This window comes from Equus przewalskii, chromosome 20, assembly GCF_037783145.1.
Source record: "Equus przewalskii isolate Varuska chromosome 20, EquPr2, whole genome shotgun sequence".
In the NCBI taxonomy this organism is placed as follows: domain Eukaryota; kingdom Metazoa; phylum Chordata; class Mammalia; order Perissodactyla; family Equidae; genus Equus; species Equus przewalskii.
Window position 1 is genome coordinate 17,030,454 of NC_091850.1, and position 19,983 is coordinate 17,050,436.

Sequence of the window (19,983 nt, forward strand, 5' to 3'; positions counted from 1 at the left end):
CTGAGTCCATGAGGATTTCAGTTCTTGGAAGTTTCTTTTGGTAAAACTTTCATATGTGAGTCTAAAGTTAATTTAACTCGTGTATCCTCTTTTTTCCCCCTCATTTCCCTTCTTTCTCAGCACTACTTTGACTGTGAAACTTGACAGTAGTCCAACTATGCCTGGACAATGATCATCATCCACTTAAATTCGTAGATTTATTGCACCTAAGACTATTTGTATATAGCCCTTTGTTACGTTGGGATAAACCTTCCTAGAACTGATGTAATTCCCTTAACACCCTAGCCCCAGCTGTGGACTGGAGGATGGATATGGACAGAGCATACTGCCTAGAATCAGTTTGAAATATATTTGTAATGAATCAGGAATTGCCGTAATTCTTTATTTTTTGGGTTATTATTACAGATTTGTTCCCTAATCTGGCTACCTAAGACAAAGGAGATTGCAACTGGCCAAGGTACTCCTAAGAATGATGTGACTGTGTGGGCCTGTCCTGCTCTGGCCAAGTCAGGTGGATTTTTTGGTAAGTAAATAGGTGAGTTAAATGTAGCTATAGCAATGTGAACTGTCATTTATGAGAAAAGCCCTGAATGAAAGATTTTCTTCTTTTGGTTCTTTTAAGTATATATTTCATCATAGGAAAAAGGCCTACACCCACCACACCTCAGGGGGTGTATAGATGAGTGTTTCTGAATTTCACTAAGATTATTCATCACTGTCATTCATCATTGATGTGTCTTCTTCTCCTTGCACACATGTATGGATGATGCAGTGACAATCATGAACAGTTTTTGAACTGTGTTTTTGAACTGTGAAGTTACCATCATAACTCATCTTTCCTTGTTTTGGAGAAGAACCAGCAGTGCTAGAATGCTTGGGAGATAAGGAAATATGACGAGGGTGAGCATTGTTCTGTGTGGGGAGGCCGCTAAAGGTCATGAGGTCTGGTGAGCCTCTGCACTTTCAAGGCTAACAACTGTTCTTTCTCAGTGTAGTTCTGTAAACATTTACTGAGTATTTCTTGAGAGCAATCCCCCATTATGGGGAACAAGGCGAGACCTTGTCCCCAAGGGTCTTAAATCCTCTTGGGTGCAATCTGGACTGTTAAAGAGGTTCAGGGGTTAGTAGGTATCTCCTTCCACCCAGCCCTGGGAAATAGGAAGACAGGTGTTATGGTTAATGAAGGAACAGAGCACTGGCATCCAATCTCTTGATCTCTAAGAACATATCCTATCTTCTTTCCACTGAACTTGTCTCCTGGTCAATCTCTGGAGTTTATTTATCTAACATTTATTTATCAAGTATCTACTATGTGCCAGGCACTTTTTGGGGTGTTACACAGGTGAACAAGGTGAACAAGACAGGCAATATCCTTGCCTTCATGGAGCCTACACTTTTGTGGGAAGAAACAGACAAAAACCCAAATACATACAATGTTAGATAGTGATAATGCTCTGACTCTCTTTGGAGATTCTGAGAATGTTATTTGGCAACAGAAAGGCTTCTTTCTTCTGTTGGTCAGTCTGGTTGGACCTCTGGTTAGCTTCAGAATGCCCTTTATATCCTTAAGCTTTTATACTATGTGACTTGGTAAGTAAAAATACAGGCAGCTCTTGACAGAGCCACTTTGATGGCCAGGCATGAGTGTTGGAGGAGCATGAGTTGATCCTTTGTGTATTTTTAATCATAAGACATGCAATTCACTGGACTTTTTCTGACTAGAAAAATATTTTAAATCAAGCCTTCAACCCAATTCTTTACAAAATTGCAATTCCAGCAGCTAAGTAGACCCTTCAGCTAGGTGAGGGCGTCTGATAGATACTCAAGTCAATTTGCTGTTGCTTGGAATAAAGATTGAACTTATCAGGTACGTTTCCTTGTTTCTCTGGCCTTAACAGAGATCTTTAGTTCTTTAGTTTTAATGCCTTGTGAATTTTTTTCATTGATACCAGACAGAATTCCAAATAGTACATTTGACCTTTTCTCCTTCTCTTGAAATATTTATGGTTGGAGGAGATGCAGTTACTTTTGAGCGCTTAGACACTAATTTTCATCTCTAACCCCGTGGTTTCTTCTATATGCAATATTTCCCAAAGTTGTTTAGTAGGATGTTTGTTATACAAATATATGTTATGTGGTCTGAGAAGTTTGAAAATTCCTGGTTAAATAGCAAGTTTTTCTTTCCTAAGGATGTCTCAAAGCCTTTGATAAATTATGAGTATTGTAAATCTCCAAGAGGGGGTTATAGCATTCAGTGTTCCTCAAACACATTTGGGAAATCTTTTGTTTGGGAGCATCTTGAGGTACTTGTTCCATGAATACACTTCAGGGAGCATGCCATATGGCAGGGGACTGCTAGGGTATTGATTTCCATGTGTTTTCACTGTGAGTCAATGTTTCCATTGTGGCTCAAGGACAGCTGTCTTGACGTATACCTTAGTGACTGAGATCTGGATGAGGGTCTTCAAATTGGGGGTTGCGGCCCATTGGATCATGGATGTAATGAGTCAACATCAGCATTAAAAAAAAATGAAATAGAATAGTATAGAATGGAAAAAATAGAGAAGTAGGTATTATTTTGTGAAACTTTTGTTATAGTTATGCAGTACGTATATGTGCCTATATATGGGGTTTCTGTGTAAAATATAGTTTTGATTGTGGGTTGTGGTCAAAAGTTTGGAAAAAAGGTATTCTAGATCATGGTCATGTCTTTACTAAGTCTCACCCTGTTAGCCACAGTCACGATTCTCTGGGGGAAAATTTCAGTTAAAGAGGCCTCGCCCACCTGACTACAGAAGAAAAATAACACATCATTTTCTCCTCACCCCCAAAGAGTTGTAATTTCTGAGCTTTGAAACAGGAATAGGTATTTTTCTAGTCTATAGGCAAGATCTGGCCTTTGACTTGGTTTCATCAGTCCATAGCACTTGCATCAATACATGGTCTCATTTATGATTGATTGTACCTGCATAAAGAAAACAAAACTTTCAATGCTTCCAGTGACAATATTGTTGGAGTCTGAGACTATAAGTCCTAAAAGATGACCTTTGAGATAAAGATGGCATTTCCCACTACCTAGTAAGTTAAGATTGTCACTGATGTGAGGGAAGTATTCCAAGAACACCTTTGCTTCCAATCCAAACACCATTTTCCTAACAAGTTCCAGAAGTAGCTGTCCATTTTTTAAGTTGAGGTATTTTTCAAAGCCTGCATTGGAAAAGATTTGGGATTTTTTTCCTCTGCTATTCCTTTCTCCATTTTGTCTTCTTCCTTCTTTTTCATCTTAACACATCATAATAAAGAATGACAGCATGTTTATCACCTGTTATATTTATTGAATAGATTTTCCTTCAGTTTAATTTAAAAGCATTAGTGTAATGTTTTATATTTATCCTAACTAAATTAAGTTGCTTTTCATTTATATTGCCTTAATTTTTTAAAAAATAATGGACAGTGGCCTCTTATAGAAAAAGAGATTCTTCTTTGCTGTGGGATTGGAGTGTGGTCTAAATGGTTAGAGCATTGAATTTGATTCTACTTCTGGCTCTGCCACTTATTAGCGATGTGATCTTGGGCAAGGCATTTGATATTCTTAAATTTTCTCTTCACCTTTAAAATAAGGGGGCTGCAATGTATCGATGTATGCAATGTAAACTTTTTAAGGTGCTGACACACCCAGGGTCCCTTGGGGACGCTTCTCTATATGTGTGTGTGTGTGCGTGTGTGCATGAATGAGAGCATTGGAAGTGATGTGTGTAGATGGAAAAAGCCCCAAGTGTTGAAGATACTTCTCCTTTGGGAGTGGAATAGGGTATATGCAGTACTTGCTTCTGAGAATCCTGTGTCAGAGCACAAGATTATTTCTGCAATTCTAGCTCTCAGTTGAGTTGTAAGCAGTACTGGTCCTAGGAGGAGGTGACCACCCACGTAGTTTGATTTTAGTTGTGCCCTCCAATACCTACCCATTCAAAAACTTATCCAATTTCCCTCCTTCCCTCCATTCTCCCAGCCCCAGTTTCTTTTCATGGACTCCACTTCCCCTACTCTGGCCTGAAGTTTTGATTGTTAAAGTCACTGTTGGGTTAGGATAGGTTTTGCAAAGTATTTTCCAAGGAACACTAGTCGCTGAGAGGCTCAAGTCAAAAGGACTCTGGCCACATAAGTTTCAGAAATGCTGCCTGTTATAGCCCCTTCTCCCAAATATTTGTAATGCATATAGCAGTGTTGAAATAAGGAATCCTGCTTAATTTTCTTAGCCTGGAGCTCCCAAATTAATATGAATATTACGTACTCTTTTCATTTTTAATACCTATTAACCTCATATAGAACTGTTTTCCACAGAATGTTCTTTGAGAAATGACCAAACATTTCTCGGTTTGACCATTATTCAGTTAGATAACAGAAAGAGGGTATTGTCTCTAGAATTCCATAAGTAAGACTCATGTGTGCTGTGTGGGAGAGCTTTTTGGGTCCTTTTCCATTAAGTTGCATCAGTTTATTGATTAGTGTCTTGAAACCTAGGTCCCAAGGGGTTGACTTTGGGGGAGGATAGGAAGAAGGATGGGGTGGGTGGCAGGAGCACAGCAATGGCAATTCCTGGGTGTTGGTGAATTCGAGAACATAGAACTAATGATGATGTGGGGTATGAGGGGTGTGGTGGGCTAAAAAATGGTCTCCCGAAAGATATCCACGTCAAATTCCTGGAACTTGTGAATATGACCTTATTTGGAAAAAGGGTCTTTGCAGATGTAATTATGTTAAAGATCTTGAGATAAAATCATCCTGGATTATCTAGATGGGCCCAAAATCCAATGACAAGTGTCCTTATAAGAGAAACACAGAGGAGAGCAGATGCACAGAAGAGGAGGTGATGTGACCGTGGAAGCAGAGACTGGAGTAATGTGGCCACAAATCTAGGACTTCCAACAGCTGCCAGAAGCTGGAAGAGGCAAGGAACAGAATCTCCCCTAGAGCTTCCGGAGGGAGCCAGCCCTGCCAAATCCTTGATTTTGGACTTCTGGTCTCCGGAACTGTGAGAAAATAAATTTCAGTTGTTTCAAGCCGGGTAGTTTGTGGTAATTTGTTATGGCCATCTTAGAGACTAATACAAGGGGGAAGAGCCCTGAAGAGGAAACCCTGAAGCAAAACCTCAGCCACATTAGGATGTTGCCCAGAGTCAGCCCTGACTGGTGTTTACCACAGCAAAGGCGCAGTAGGAGTGCCAGCTCTGAAGGTGGCAGGTTTCGAAGAAGCCCTTTATCCTGGATGGGATTTGTGGCCCCACCTTAGGTTGCTCCCCAGTCCTCATCAATAGCACCTGTAATGCGGAACATGAGCTGTGTTTCCTTCTTCCCACAGGCCACAGAGGCAGAGTACTGCACTTGGCGTTGAGTCCGGACCAGACCCGAGTGTTTTCTGCTGCAGCTGATGGCACAGCCTGTGTGTGGAATTGCTGCTAGCCACTCTGCCCCTCTGAGCTTCAGTTTCCTTGTTTCTAAGTGAGAATAATATTGGCCTTGCCTTCTCCATGGAGTTGTTGTCAGGACCAAACAAGATGAAGTGCTTTTCCTGAGGTGAATTTCTGTCCTCCTGACCTTCTTTCTCTGGTTACTTTATTTGCTCTGCTTCCTCCCATTGTGTTTCCCAGACATTGTCTTTGACCTTCCATTCTTCTCTCTCTACTTTCCTCCTTCTCCTCCTTTTTATTATTCTTCTCTCTCTATCTCTTCCTTGTTGGAGATGCATTTTCACTGCTATAGTCAGAATAGTATGTATAGCATAGATTTCTAAATACTTCTTTCCCACTTGACTTTTCTCCCAAGCTCCTGCCATCTATTTTGGTCTGCCTCTGGATATTTCCTGTTTGAGATCCTTTCCCTCTCTTTAGCTCAAACTCAATGCCTTAAAGACACAACTTGTTCACTTGAAAAATGTTGATTAAAATCCTATAATTTGCTAGGCAGTGTGTTAAGCATCCATATTATTTCCTCTCAAAATGAGCTCCTCTTTAGGACTCTCTTTTCCCTCTTCATGGTCTCATCCTTATCCCGGTCAAGGATATCCTCCCCTATCAGGGAATCTCCTGATTATTCTGTTCCATGCTTTCTCAGTTTATCCCTGTTCTCTTTTCTTTTGTTCACACCAGTCATGTCTTGAATACCTGATGCCTAGTCTGTTATAATTGTCTTCTAACTGGTTTTCCTGCCTTCAGTCTTCATGGATCTCACACTACTGTTGGGTCAAATTTCTAAAAGCACTGTGCTGATCCTGTCAGTCCCCTGCTCATAAACTCTCAATGACTCTCTATTTCCTAAACCCCTTGGCCTCAACCTTGGAGTCCTGAGCCCAGAACCTGAAGTTGGGGGACTGTTCTTGCCTCGGCTTTGTCATAAACTGACTAACTGACCTTGAATGTGTCACAACATTTGCAAGAATAGGAATTAGGATTTGATAACTGCTAAGCTTTCTTCAAGCTTTTCAGTCCACTGTTCTGTCTTTTTAAGATTAATTCCCACTCATCTCCTACATTTGCCCTGGGCTAAGCCTTGTGATTTCCTGCCTTGGTGCCTTTGTTGAAGTTTTTCTTCTTGTCTGGAATTCATGCTCCTCTCTGCCTTTCCTTTGCTTAGCCACATAGGTCCTAATCTCTCCAGGAAGTGTTTTGAAATGCTGTTACCTGGGTTTGAACTCTTGACATCAGTTGGTATCACCTATTTGGTATTAATATACTATTCTAGTTGTTTTTTAAATCTTTTATTACTGTGTGAATCTTTGGTTATTTTAGTTTTAATGTGTTTATTTCTCCCCTGGACAATTAAATTGAGGAGTTGAGGGAGCTTATAATAGACATTTTCTTTTGAGGAAGATTAGCCCTGAGCTAACTACTGCCAATCTTCCTCTTTTTGCTGAGGAAGACTGGCCCTGAGCTAACATCTGTGCCCATCTTCCTCTACTTTCTATGTGGGACGCCTACCACAGCATGGTGTGCCGAACTGGTGAGCCCCGGGCCACGGAGAAGTGGAACGTGTGAACTTAACCACTGCGCCACCGGCCCGGCCCCCTATAATAGACTTTTTAGTGCCCCTTGGAATGTTTTGCATATGTCAGATAACAATATTGATTGATTTGTTTTCTTTGTCATAAAATGTTTTTTAGCAATACATACATACTCCCCTAACCCCCATTGCCCCACCAAAAACCACCCCCCATAAAATAAAACAAAAGCTTTAATAATCGAAAAGTGGAATGGTATATACAAGGGGAGTTAGGACTCTCCTGTCAAATTAGTGTTAACTTGCCAATATATTCTTTTATTTTTTCTGTTTTTTAACTCAGAAAATCTGCTTGGTAGTGCTAGTAATTCTTGCCTTAGAAAATTTTTAGGTCACCAAAAGCTGCAAATATTATACTTTTCTGCAATACACATTCTTTGTCTTTAAGCTAATGGTTTAATTTCATCTTCTTCTTAATTAGCTATAAACTATAAGAAAATAGTTAGCAGGGAAATGAGCAAAATGATCAGACCATTTCCAGTGTTCCCCATCATTCTGATCTGGGTACTTCTGTCTTAACAGTCTTATGACACTATGTCATTACTAAAGATCACTTCTCTCAGTTAATACTGGTGTGTGACAACAGGCTCACATTTAAGAAAGATAGCAATGTATCTTTTACCTGCTGTTCATTTTGGTGGGAAGTCTGGGATATGGTTTTAGTAAAGAAAAAAAGTGAACTTATAGATAACACATAAAACAGAAGCCTTTGTACAACTGATTTTTTAGTTTTGTAATTTAAAATTTTTATTGAGTGATAATTCACATATAGGAAAGTACGTAAGTCTTAAGTGTATAGCTTGATGAGTTTTAATTTATGAATAGATAACTGTGTGTAACCACTATCCAGATCAAAATATGAACATTTCTGGTACCCTAAAAGACTCCCAGTCAACACCCCTCTATTATTCTGACCTCTATCACCATGGAGTAGTTTCACCTTATGTCAACATTCAGATAAATGGAATCATACAGTATATGCTCTTGTTTGTCTGGCTTTTTTCACTAAGCATTAAGTGCGTAAGATTAAATTATGTTGTTGCATGTAACTGTAGTTTGTTCTTTTTCATTGTTTGTCCATTTTATTGTGGATAGATATTTGAGTTACTTTCAATTTTGACTTTAAAGAATAAAGCTCCTATGCACATTCTCAACCACATCTTTTGTGGAAACAAGCACTCATTTCTGTTTGGTATATAGCCAGGAGTGGAACTGTTAGGCCGTAGGGTGTGTGTACATTCAGTTTTAATAGACACTGCCAGTTTTCCCAAGAAGTTGTACTAGTTGTACCACTTCCACCAGCAGTGAACAAGGTTTCCATACAACTACTTCATAAGTGGACTTCAAAACTTGTAACAAATGTTGCCAGTAGGGAATATTACATCCTCTTATTGCTGTTAAAATCCTAACTAGGAATTAGGGATTATAGTGGGTATGTAGAATATCATCCTAATGACTTTTTTAGAGCTTCTCTTTTAGATATTAGCACCAGGTCTTACTTTCTAGTATAGAGGTTCTCATCTCTAGCTGCATGTTAGAATCATTGCACTGCTTATGTAAAGAATGCTATGTCCTGGGTCCCACTGAATACCAATTAAATAAAAATTTCTAGAGGTGGGGCCAGGGCCTGGTAATTTTAAAGAGTCTGGTGAGCCGTAGTCGAAATCCAGTATGCTAGTCTTTTGGTCAGTCTTTAAGCTCTGCTTCTTCCTTTGTTTTAAGATACTGTCTCAGTGTTGTACGTTCTTGGTTTGGATATACATTGTGTGTGTGGTAGACACACACACACACTCACACACACAATTTATACTCCTAAAGGAACTGATGGGAATCAGAGGAATCTGTTCGCATAATCACATCTTGAAGTGGCTACTGGGCTGATGACTATCCATTAAGTTCAATATGCTGAATAAACATCAGGGGGTTTTTTCCAAAGGAAACTTTCTGGCCACAATTCAACACTCACTCCCTACTATGGCAGCGACCATGTTGATTGGACCTACACAGGGTCAGGGACAAGGAGAACCAAGAAATCACCTAGATAATCCAAGGCTTAAATGCAAACTACTGAGAAAGGAGGCTGACTTTCTGTTACATAATTTTCTGAGCTGGCCAAATGCTCCATTTATATCCCCTAGAATTTTAATTTCTATTTCTCATCTGCCTTTGGAAAATACTCTAAGGCATTTCCTGTTTCTATTTCTCCCATAGACTCAGGTTCTTGCATGTAAATCTGAATAGCAGATGTTGATGTGGAACAATGGCCTTTGAAGGGTGAACTTGTTTCCTTTTAACCCAAATGCTCCAGACTGGCTGTTTTTGTTTCCTGCAGAATTGCTGAGGTCTTCACTGTATTGGTTACTAGACAGACTGACCTTAGTGTCACTCCTGCTGGGTCCCAATGAGAGAGTGAAGTGAATAATTCAAGCAAAATTAGCATGTCACTTGACACGTGGATGACATTGGTGACAATGGTCCCCTAATCTCCCCCTTGCATCATCCATGAGGTCACTATTTTACTCTGCCTCACTTTGCTGGTGGAGATCTACCCACTAAAGTTATAGGAGAGAAACGAGAACAGTCATACAAACTGATTTTATTTATGATAAGATTAAGAAGTGACAGCAGTAAAGTGAAATGCAGTTATCTAAACTGCCCCCTGCATAGTCTTAATTATCCAGTTGAGGTGTTTTTTTGAGAGAAGACTATAGATGCCAGGTCCTCGAGGGTCTCCACATTTCCCTGGAAGGCCAAAGGCAGTGACACCTCTGAAAGTACCCTCACATATCAGCGGGCTTCCAGAATCTCCCTGGAGGAAAACAAGAGGGGTGCTGGGGATCAGCATCAAACACAGCCACTAGTGGAACAAAGAAATTTCATTTAATGTGGAGTTGAGATAAACCTTGACTTAATTGAAAATTAGTGCTTAAAAAAATAAAATATTTGAGAATATTTTAATGTTTTTACATTGGCTTACTCAATTTATTTATAAACCTGTGAAAATTGAAATGAAACTTGTATTACTGATTATGTTACCCACTATTTTGAGACTGTTTCTCCGCTTTAAAAACTAAACCCTCCTGTTTGTCATTTTTTCAAAATGCTTAATAACTCAAGGGATAACATAATCGATGGAGATGAGACACTGAGGCAAAGAGTAAAAACCATGTTTTCTAGTTTTTCCAGTGGATAATTGTCTTCCCAATGAAACAAAACCAGAGCAACCTTTCCCTTCATCCTCTCAAATAGACAGAAACTGCTCCCCCAAGTCTTCTTTGAGCATCCGATGCTAGATGGAAGCTCCCGGAAATCAGTGATTACACTTTGGAGCTAACTGATTCCATAGCAGAGAGCTTCAGTTAGCTGTAAGTTGTTGCTTTAGTCTTTCTGACTGTGTCACCCAGTGTGTGATCTTGTAATCTCTCATGGAACTCTAGAATCAGCATATGTTAAGGTGTTGGAGGTCTAGAGTTTGGATTGGCCATTTCACTGCTACGGCTTTAGGGAAGACTGGCAATGCCAGATGGAGGGCCACTGAGGCATGTACACAGAGCTCTGCAAATGCAAGGCTCTGAGGGTCCAACTCCATCCCAGCAATGGGAAGGCACCAATGATTTTCCCTTTCCAGGCAAAAACTAGCCTTATGAGTATATGAAGTAAAGACCCATGTGAGAAGCTGGGGTCCTCCTGGATGAGTATATTTCTCCTGCCTAATAGAGTGCCTGAAAATTTCAGAATTAGTCCTTTAGATTTAACTCATCAAGGGCCAATTCCAGGCAGTCTTGGGCATTGAGAGAACGGAAACGAATTGGTAAGCTTTGATGATAGAGGGGGCTGGTGGGAGGGGGACAGCCATCTTGGGATGCTGTCGTGGCCTCAGGATGTTGCATGTGGGTTTCAAAAGCATACAGGTTCTGGGCTCCTGAATGCCAGGACTCGGGGATGAGAGGAGAGGAGGGGTGAGGGAGAGCAAAGAAGAGAAAGTGGAAGGGTGCTGAAGACAAACACCATCTTTTCCTGGGATTTGCCTAGCCTTAGTCCTGAAGGCATTCCATTGTGCTGGTCCATTCAGATTACGCTGATGTTAGACAAGCACCTGGAAAGGGCAGAGACCTCTGGATCTCTCAGTGTCTGATTACTCCCAAACCATGTACACTGCGCACTCCTTCTCTTCAGATAAGGCTCTATAGAGTCTTTTGGAAAGGTGAGAAATGATAAGCCAGTACGCAGAGCTTAAACATTTATAACATGTTCCTTCTATTTCTATTGTTAAGCAGGGTCCTGTCACATCCCTTCTCCAGGAACTCTGGTATGGAGGCTTACACATTCTCTGGTATGAGTTATGCTTGGAAGTTATTCTTGGGGATTGAGTTTGGCTCTAGGAAGCCATGGGGGTCTAGCCTAAGATCCTCAGTCAGGCTTGGGAATTATAGGAGTTTCAGACTTGCCCAGTTAACTGGTGGGGGAATTTTTGGGAGGTGCTGTGATGGGCAAAAGGGTACTGATGGCTCTGGAGGAAACTTGACTTTGGCTCTCCTGAGTGTTACGCATTTTAAAATTTAGATCTACATGTGTCAATATGAAACATGAGGAAAAAACCATTGCTTCTTAGTGGTTTTTGATATAAAACAAGAAGATGTGGTAGGTCATCTCATGCAGTAGCAATGAACTTGTTTTTTTTTTTTTTTTGAAGATTGACCCTGGGCTAACATCCGTGCTCATCTTCCTCTACTTTACATGTGGGATGCCAGCCACAGCATGGCTTGATAAGTGGTGGATAGGTCCATGCCTGGGATCTGAACTGGCGAGCCCGGGCAGCTCAAGCGAAGCCGGTGAACTTAACTGCTACACCATGAGGCTGTCCCCTGAACTTATTTTTGATGAACAACTCACTTGAGATGAGAACATTAATTTATTTGACTGGGATTTATCAAACTTTTTCCAAAAAGCACTAGGACTCTGTAGAAGCCAATGCCGTGATAAGACTAAGCGTGATGTTTTCTATATCTGCCTGACTTAATCCAATAGCTAAACTGTGGGATCTCATTTTACTTACATTGCACGAGTCTTTTCCACCTCGGAGGTTTCCGGCACAAATCATATTCAGTCCAATCACAGGTTTAAAATTGTAGTGCTTTGGATCATTGCAGACTTTTCTATCTATGACGGTGACATTGACTTCTCTCAAGATATCAGATGCAGGTGACCTATTGGAATACTTCCCCCACCCTGCAACTCGACACACTGTTCCTGGTTTCACGTCATCCCCCTTTTTAGGGAGACGAAGGATAGCCACATTTTTATTAATTGTTGCTTTTTTGTTCAGCTGTTGGAAAACAAGCATAAAGAGTTTACGGAATGAAATAATTAAAATATTCATGTTTTTACTTAAATTCTAGCCCAACTCCCAAGAACCCCCTTATGTAGCTATAGTCTGTAGCTACAGGGGCATTAAGGAAAGGTTTCCATGTAGGTGGCCAGGTTGTAGGAGGTTCTATGACTTTTAAGTCAGTCAAAGGTACAGTCAAAGGGACATACCTGTAGAAGTTTAAGATCACTCTCATGTGTTTCTGGGTCATAGCATGGAGAGATAAACTCTTTCTTAACAAACATGATCTGTTTTTCTGGCTCTTTCTTGGTTTTTGAGTGAGCCCCAAGAATGACTTCGGACTTTCTGTTCCTGAAAACAGACACAACGCTATTAACTGGGTTTACTCTTTAAATCAGGAGCTGAGCATACGAGGCACTGATCAGCTTCATTGTCCCATTTGTCAATATGGTTGTGATGGAAATACCTGTTTGTGGCTCAGAAGGGAGAAAAAGGTATACTTTAAAGAATAAAAAGCAATATGTTTATGAATTTATTATCATCATTATCATTACCAGCTTATTTATAACAAATTGAACTAGGTTCGTTGGAAACAAGTAATAGGAGAATTCCATGGCAGCTAGGCCAAGTCTTGAGATCTCTCTTGGGGTTTTAGTGCCGCACCCACCCGACCCTCCTTAAGCATTGATAGAGAATCAGGCTTACTAGAAAACAAAGGTCTCAGTAGTCTAGAAACAGAAGCAAAAGTCACTGGATAGTTGTAGAGAAATGCACTGAGGGGATCTTGGTAAGAAAAAACAAACATCTTAAATGGGAAACCTTTCAGAAATAGATTACCTAGTGGAGGACCCTATTTGAATGACATTGAGTGTGTGTATCTTGGGGGGAAGGTGGTCTAAAGGTGGGGTCCAGGATGTTTTTCTTTTCTTACTCTATGATAAGGTTCATTGTGGTTAATAAAATCAAAATACTCTCTGATGTAATAATTATTAAGGCTATTATCATTCACAACCTAGCATAAACCACCACCCAGATATTCGCACTGCTGTTTTTCCATTACACCAGCCGATATTAATCTCACTTAATCCCTTAGAACAGTGCTTTCAGTGTGCGTACTTTGATGATGAAATGTTCTATAAATCTGCGCTGTCCAATATGGTAGCCATTAGCCACGGTGGCTACTGACGACTTGAAATGTGGCTTGTATGACCAAAGAACTAAATTTGTAATTTAATTTAATTTAAATTTATATAGGCTCGTATAAATTTACATAGCCAATATGATAGTGGCCATGATATTGGACAGCTGAAGTTCAGAGGCTTGATTTAGGGAGTGGAGAAAAAACCAGGCCTGGAAGAAGTTTGAAGGTGGTGATCGACAGGGGTTGAGATGGCTGAAGGTGTCAGAGAAATTCACTAAGGGAAACAGGAAATCATTTCTCTATTGGACAGTTGCGCTCAGGGCCCTGAGGGGACACTGAAAGTTTTACCCTCCCACACTGTGGCTAATTCTACCCACTCACGAAATTAAGACCAGAAGCCAAGCCTTGCAGTACCCTGACCCATCGGCTCCAGAGGAGACCTACAGAAAGAACTTGGGGATGCTGCTTCCCCATTGGTCTGATTCTTTGGGGTCAAGTCTGGACTTAACTCTCTGTTGGGGTAAAGAAAATAAGTTTCTAGAAACTTAGGTACGTAATGTGAAGCAGTATGTGAGCCTCCATGGCTTTAGTGGGATTTACTCTTTTTATTAATATTCGCCTAAATTGGATTATCTCCACAAACATTCTTTTTAAAACCCAAGCACTTACATGACACAGTGAGCTGCAGTCAATACCCAGTTGTCTGCAATCAAAGCCCCAGCACAGACTTTGTCTCCGTTAAGTAGCACCATGTAGGGTCTTGAATGAGGAGTCACTTCATTTCCTCCAATAATTTTTTCACAGAAATCTGTTAAAAAGAAAAAGGCAAATCACATCAGCGTCCACCCCACAGAGCTCTCCCTAGAACCATATTTCGAAGACCAGACATGCTTTTCCTGCTTGGAGAGGAAGTGTGGATGAGAGCATCTTCCCTGCCCCCGCTACTCTCCATATAGATGTTCAGATATCTGAATATAAATCCCATTTCTAGTGGACTCTCTGAGAGGGTCCTGTTCGTTCACCCACAGAAGCCATGCCATCGGCAGTTCTGGGGATTAACAGGCTGGTGATCTGTCGCAACCACTGACCTTGAGCCTTGGGCTTACAAAGGGCAGACAACTGTGCGTTGGTCTATACCAGTAACAGTTGCTATAGGAGATGCTAGTGATGATGACAACCTTGAGTGCCCTCCCACTCCTCCCACTTTCAGGCTGAGTATTAATCTGGGGAAGCAGAGTGGCTTTTACAACCCTGAGAACTGCTCTTTCCACCCCAAGCCCTTGCAAAAACCACATAGCTTACAAATTGATATGAACACCTTTTAGCTGTGACCCTACCAATGAGTTCTTTGGTCATTGTGAGACTTCTGTTTGTTGAAATTTGTACTCTCCTCATTTGTAAGTTGAGAGAATAATATCTATTGCCCCTGAGGCTTCTCTTTAATCTCCAGACTGAACCACATGGTTTAATCTAAGCCCTTTTCCGATGAGGTAGGGGGAGGGAGGAGAAAAGATGCTATAAGAAGAGAACTCTGCCTTACTCAAATTTCCTTGAATGCTAGACCAGGAGTTTGGATTCCTTATTAGGAACGAGACCCAAACACCAAGCAAACCATCCACATTGGTTGAGAGGATCTTTTGCCTTTGTGATGTACTCTCAGCTCTCCCCCTTCCTACACTGGATGTTCTTGGATTCTCCTAAAGTGTTTCTCCTGACCATCGGTTGAGACTTGCGGTTCCTTAAATAGGGCACAGGGCCTGTTACTCCATTATTAAAGCTAACTCATTGCCAAATTCACTGTAAGGTGTAAACGATGAGAGCGAGGGAAGGGGAAGAGAGTGACCATGAGAGCTCTAATTTCCAGAAGGGAGTTGGGATGGGGAAATTCTAGTCTCTAGAAGTAAAAGGAGAAGGAACTAGAGAAACCAAGAGAACTTCACACACTTCTCAACTTTTCCTGGAGTGTATATATATAGATGGATTCCAAAGGTGCATTTTTAGACCTTCTGGGCTGCAGAAATGGTAAACTCAATAGAATACTCCCTTTTGCAGAGTCCTGTGTTTGGTGAGCACTTTTACCACCTTGGAAAAAAGCCCAAATCTCCTGCAACCAACCGCTCCTAGAAGGGTCGGGGGTAGGGTTTAGAGCAGGTGAGAAGCTTTTAGAAACTAGAAGTTCTTAGTCCCCACAGAGAATCAGAATAAATTAGCATCTCTGGGGCAGGGGCAGGGATGTCAGTATGGTTTAAAAGCCCTCCAGAGTATTCTAATGAGTAGGAGAGGTTGAGACCACTGGTCCAGAGCATCAAGACTTGCTTTCAGTGTCTGTTCCATTTATGGGCCCACATAGCTCTCTCTCACCACAGGAAACAAAGAAGAGCAGAGCAAGTTGCTTTTGTTGTTTCCTTTGAAGGAAAAATATAATTGGATTTTTAATCTGTCCTGTTTTCACTGTCATGGAGGATTTAACATGCCTGAACATAGTCATATACTTATAGTATACTATGCTTATACTATGCCCATCCTTTAGTCCTAAATGTCCTATAACCTTGTTATTTTTAAAATTTCTCTCATTTTTTGTGCAAGATAAACCAGAGAACTTCCTCGGGAATTTCTGGTAAGACAGGTTGTTGCATCAGCCCATGCCCACCACTCCCACCTCCAAAATCTGACAGACCCTGGGGACAATGCTTTGCTGCTCCACACTTGTCAGCGCAGTTCAGCCTAGCCCCAGAGTAGTCCTCACTTCCTAAGAGGTTTTTAATGAAAATCTGGAGCTATTACCCTTCTTGTGATAATGCCATGGGTTTTATAGCATTTCAAACTGACGCATGTGCAGCTCGCACAAAATTAGGCTTGTTGGTTACTACTTAGTACACCAGAGAATTAGCTCAATACAGAATACTACAGCACTTCCAGAGAATCGATGTGGGGACATTCCCAATGTCCTAATCTATTAAGACTAGCCTAGAGAAATAACGTTAAAGATTCAAATCATTCCTGATTTGTTTTGCGCGTCTAGGTCAGGTTTGTTTTAATTGCCTTTAAAACAATCTGTGCATCTTCTGCAGCAAGAAAGGCTGAGGCAACACTATTCCTTTCCTGAAAAGTCCTATTTATTTTCCTAACTCAAGAGCTGTTTGTTTATTTGCTTGTTTTTACCTTCTCCTTTTTGGCAATTTTCAAGCTACAAATTGACAGCAATAAGTACTGGTGGTTCTATATCTTTTGTGAAGAAGTTGTAAAGAAGAAAGAAGGATGTTTTTCCTCCTAAAATAAAGACATATTTAGAATCCAAGAAAGAATGTTAAGGCTTGGGGAAAAAAAAATCTCCTCTTAGTACTCTTAGCTAATATTGTCAAAAGTTCAATGAAAGTCTGCTCTGTTTTGACTAATGATTATAAGGGAAATGACAAGAATCAGTCTTACCTTCTGGAATTAGCAGGAGAAAAATGACAGTTGAGAGAGAGGATGCCAGAAACGAGTTCCTCATTGTGGCTGGTGTCCCCACATCAATCAGCACGAAATCTGTGTTCAGTTCGTGACTGACTCTGTCTATATACTGAGAGGACAAAGGATGTGGTTTCCTGTCTTCTTTTTCTTTCTTTCCCATTTCAAATTTGAGCATCCAGAAATGAAACGTAAGTGAGATCACTTGTAAATCACTCTTGCCTGTGGGCATGCTGTCCTTGGCTAGGACTGCAGAGGGAGAGGACGATAATTCTACACGGTGGGTGGGGGTATGGGGGTGTTTTTACCCTCAGGACTTAGTACACCAGAAGAGACTCTAAAATGTCTCAGTGGAGATTTCTAGGATTCTAGTTTTCATCATCAGCAATACTGTTTTCCGTATCCATGAATGGAAGCTCTGTTAAGACTTAAATTAAGACTTCAAAAAATGTCAAAAATTGGTCACGAACCAAATTTCTTTCTAGTTATCTCTTTGGGTTGTATAAGGATCAAAAGGCCAAGGGCAAGTGGAGATGCAGTTGGGAGCCTTGTTTATTTGTCATCTCCTGCCTGGATTTTCCTTCCCTATTTTTTTGGAGGATAATTTATTATGCTCCTTTCTGGAGTCTGTGGCAGGTGTGGGGACAAAGGCTGGTGGGGGTGAGGGGTGTTGGCTCTTTCTAGCCTCTGATTGTGCTGCCTCTGATTGTTGGATTTTACAACTTTAGATAACAGGAAAGTATCTCTGAGTTTTGCTTTCTTTGTCCCTCCCTCATCCCTTCCTCCCTCTCTCCTTCCTTCCTCCTTTCCCTCCTTCTTTCCTTCCTTCTCATCTTCCTTTCTCCCTCCTTCCGTCCTTCCTCCCTTCCCTCCTTCTTTCCTTCCTTTCTCCCTTCCCTCCTTCTTTCCTTCTTTCTCATCTTCCTTCCCTCTTTTCTTCTTTCCTTCCCTCCTTTCTTCCTTCTCTCCTTGCTTCTCATCTTCCTTCCCTCCTTCCATCCTCCCTTCCCTCTTTCTTTACCCCCTTCCCTCCTTCCTTTCTTCCTTCCCTCCTCCCTTCCTTCCTTCTCATCTTCCTTCCCTCCTTCCTTCCCTCTTTGCTTCCTTCTTTCCCCCTTTCCTTCCTTCCCTCCTTTCTTCCTTCTTCCCTACCTTTCTCCCTCCCTCCTTTTTTTCTTCATCTCTCCCTCCCTTCCTTTCTTCCTTCTTTCTGGATTTAGCTAAAGAAGAAAAATGGGAGTCAGACACAGCTATTTTGTTCCAATATTGGGGAACATCTCTCCCTAAGATAGATCAACCTCAGTCCCTGATGGAACAGTATTCAGTATTCTATTAGAAATGTCTTTGGCCCTTGTTCTGAGCTGAGGATATGGTCTTTATCATAATACATCTGGTCAAATGTTCTGTCAGGATGTTTGGTGTTAAACCAACCATCCCCAGAGTTGACACTCTGATGACTTCAGACCCAGTGGTTACTTTTTCAGAAATCACATGATCTTAGAGAAGGGAGCCCCACTGAGACCCCTGTGTTTCCATTTCTTAGATATTACTAGTGCATCAAAGGTTAGTCATTTTCAGTAATAGTAGTGGGCTACTGGCTTCTGGTTTTAGTGAGTAATTTTAGTGCAGACTTAAAAAAATCAAATATTGATTGACTATAGCTACTGAAAATTCCTTAAAGGAAATATTGACAATTCTGTTTCTCTTTATGTGAATGTGGTTGCTATACTCTATTCATGTTGACTTTTAACAGCTTAATGAGATAGAATTATATACCATAAAGTTCACTCATTTAGAATGTAGAATCCAATGGTTTTTAGTGTATTTACTGAGTTGTGCCACCATTACCATAACTAATTCTAGAACATTTTCATCATCCCCCAAAGAAGCCTCGCACCAATTAGCAGTCACTCCCCATTACCCTCCTTCCCCCACGCCCCCGCCCTACTCAGCCACTAATCTGCTTTTTGTTTCCATAGATTTGCCTCTTCTGGACATTTCATATAAATGGAATTATGTAATATGTGGTCTTTTGCGACTGACTTCTTTCACCTAGCATGGTGCTTTTGAGGTTCTTCAATCTTGTAGCATCTATCAGTATTTTATTCCTTTTTATCGCCAAATTATATTCCATCATATCAGTATACCACGTTTTATGTATCCATTCATCGGTTGATGGACATTTGTGTTGTTTCTACCTTTTGCCTATTATGAATAATGCTGCTATGAACATTTATGTACAAATTTTTGTATGGACATATGTTTTCGTTTATCTTGGGAATATACCTAGGAGTGGGACCACTGGGTCATATGTAATTCTATGTCTAACATTTTAAAGAACTTCTAAACTGTCTTCCAAAGTGGCGACACTGTTTTACATTCCCATCAGCAATGCATGAATGTTCTAATGTTTCTACATAATTACCAATACTTCTTAATTGTTTTTTGATAATTGCTACTCTAGTGGATGTGAAATAGCATCTTGTGGTTTTGATTTGCATTTCTTTAATTACGAATGATGTTGAGCTTCTTTTTGTGTGCTTACTAGTCATTTGTATACTTTCTTTGGAGAAATATCTATTCAAATATTTTGCCTATTTTTAAAAAATTATTTTATTGAGGTCATATTGGTTTATAACTGTGTAATTTCAGGTGTACATTGTATATATCAGTTTTTGTATAGACTGCATTGTGCTCACCACCAATAGTCTAGTTTTCATCCGTCACCATACATATGTGCCCTTTTACCCCTTTCGGCTACCCCCCACTTCCCTTCTGGTAACCACTAATCTGTTCTCCTTATCCATATGTTTATCTTCCACATGTGAATGAAATCATACTGTGTTTGTCTTTCTCTGTCTGGCTTATTTCACTTAACATAATACCCTCAAGGTCCATCCATGTTGTTGCAAATGGGATGATTTTACCTTCTTTTTATGGCTGAGTAGTATTCCATTGTATATATATACCACATCTTCTTTATCCATTCATCCACTGATGGGCACTTTGGT

The 19,983-nt window shown here is 40.6% G+C and overlaps 2 protein-coding genes across 2 annotated transcripts in view; one reads left to right on the forward strand and one right to left on the reverse strand.

The window, feature by feature from the left end:
* Positions 1-6,754, forward strand: part of CDC20B (cell division cycle 20B) — a 59,192-nt gene extending 52,438 nt beyond the window's left edge. Inside the window, exons 12-13 of the mRNA XM_008532403.2 lie at positions 406-523; positions 5,359-6,754. Coding sequence (XP_008530625.2) covers positions 406-523; positions 5,359-5,459 — 219 coding nt within the window. The 3' untranslated portion in view covers positions 5,460-6,754. The remainder of the gene's footprint in view (positions 1-405; positions 524-5,358) is intronic.
* Positions 6,755-9,628: 2,874 nt separating this feature from the next.
* GZMA (granzyme A) lies at positions 9,629-17,219 on the reverse strand. Its single transcript, XM_008532395.2, has 5 exons — positions 16,952-17,219; positions 14,192-14,330; positions 12,591-12,732; positions 12,109-12,378; positions 9,629-9,861 (listed from the first exon to the last, which is right to left on the reverse strand). Exons 1-5 carry the CDS (start codon positions 17,202-17,204, stop codon positions 9,700-9,702), a joined length of 966 nt encoding a protein of 321 aa, XP_008530617.2. The 5' UTR covers positions 17,205-17,219; the 3' UTR covers positions 9,629-9,699.
* Between the last annotated feature and the right edge of the window lie 2,764 nt (positions 17,220-19,983).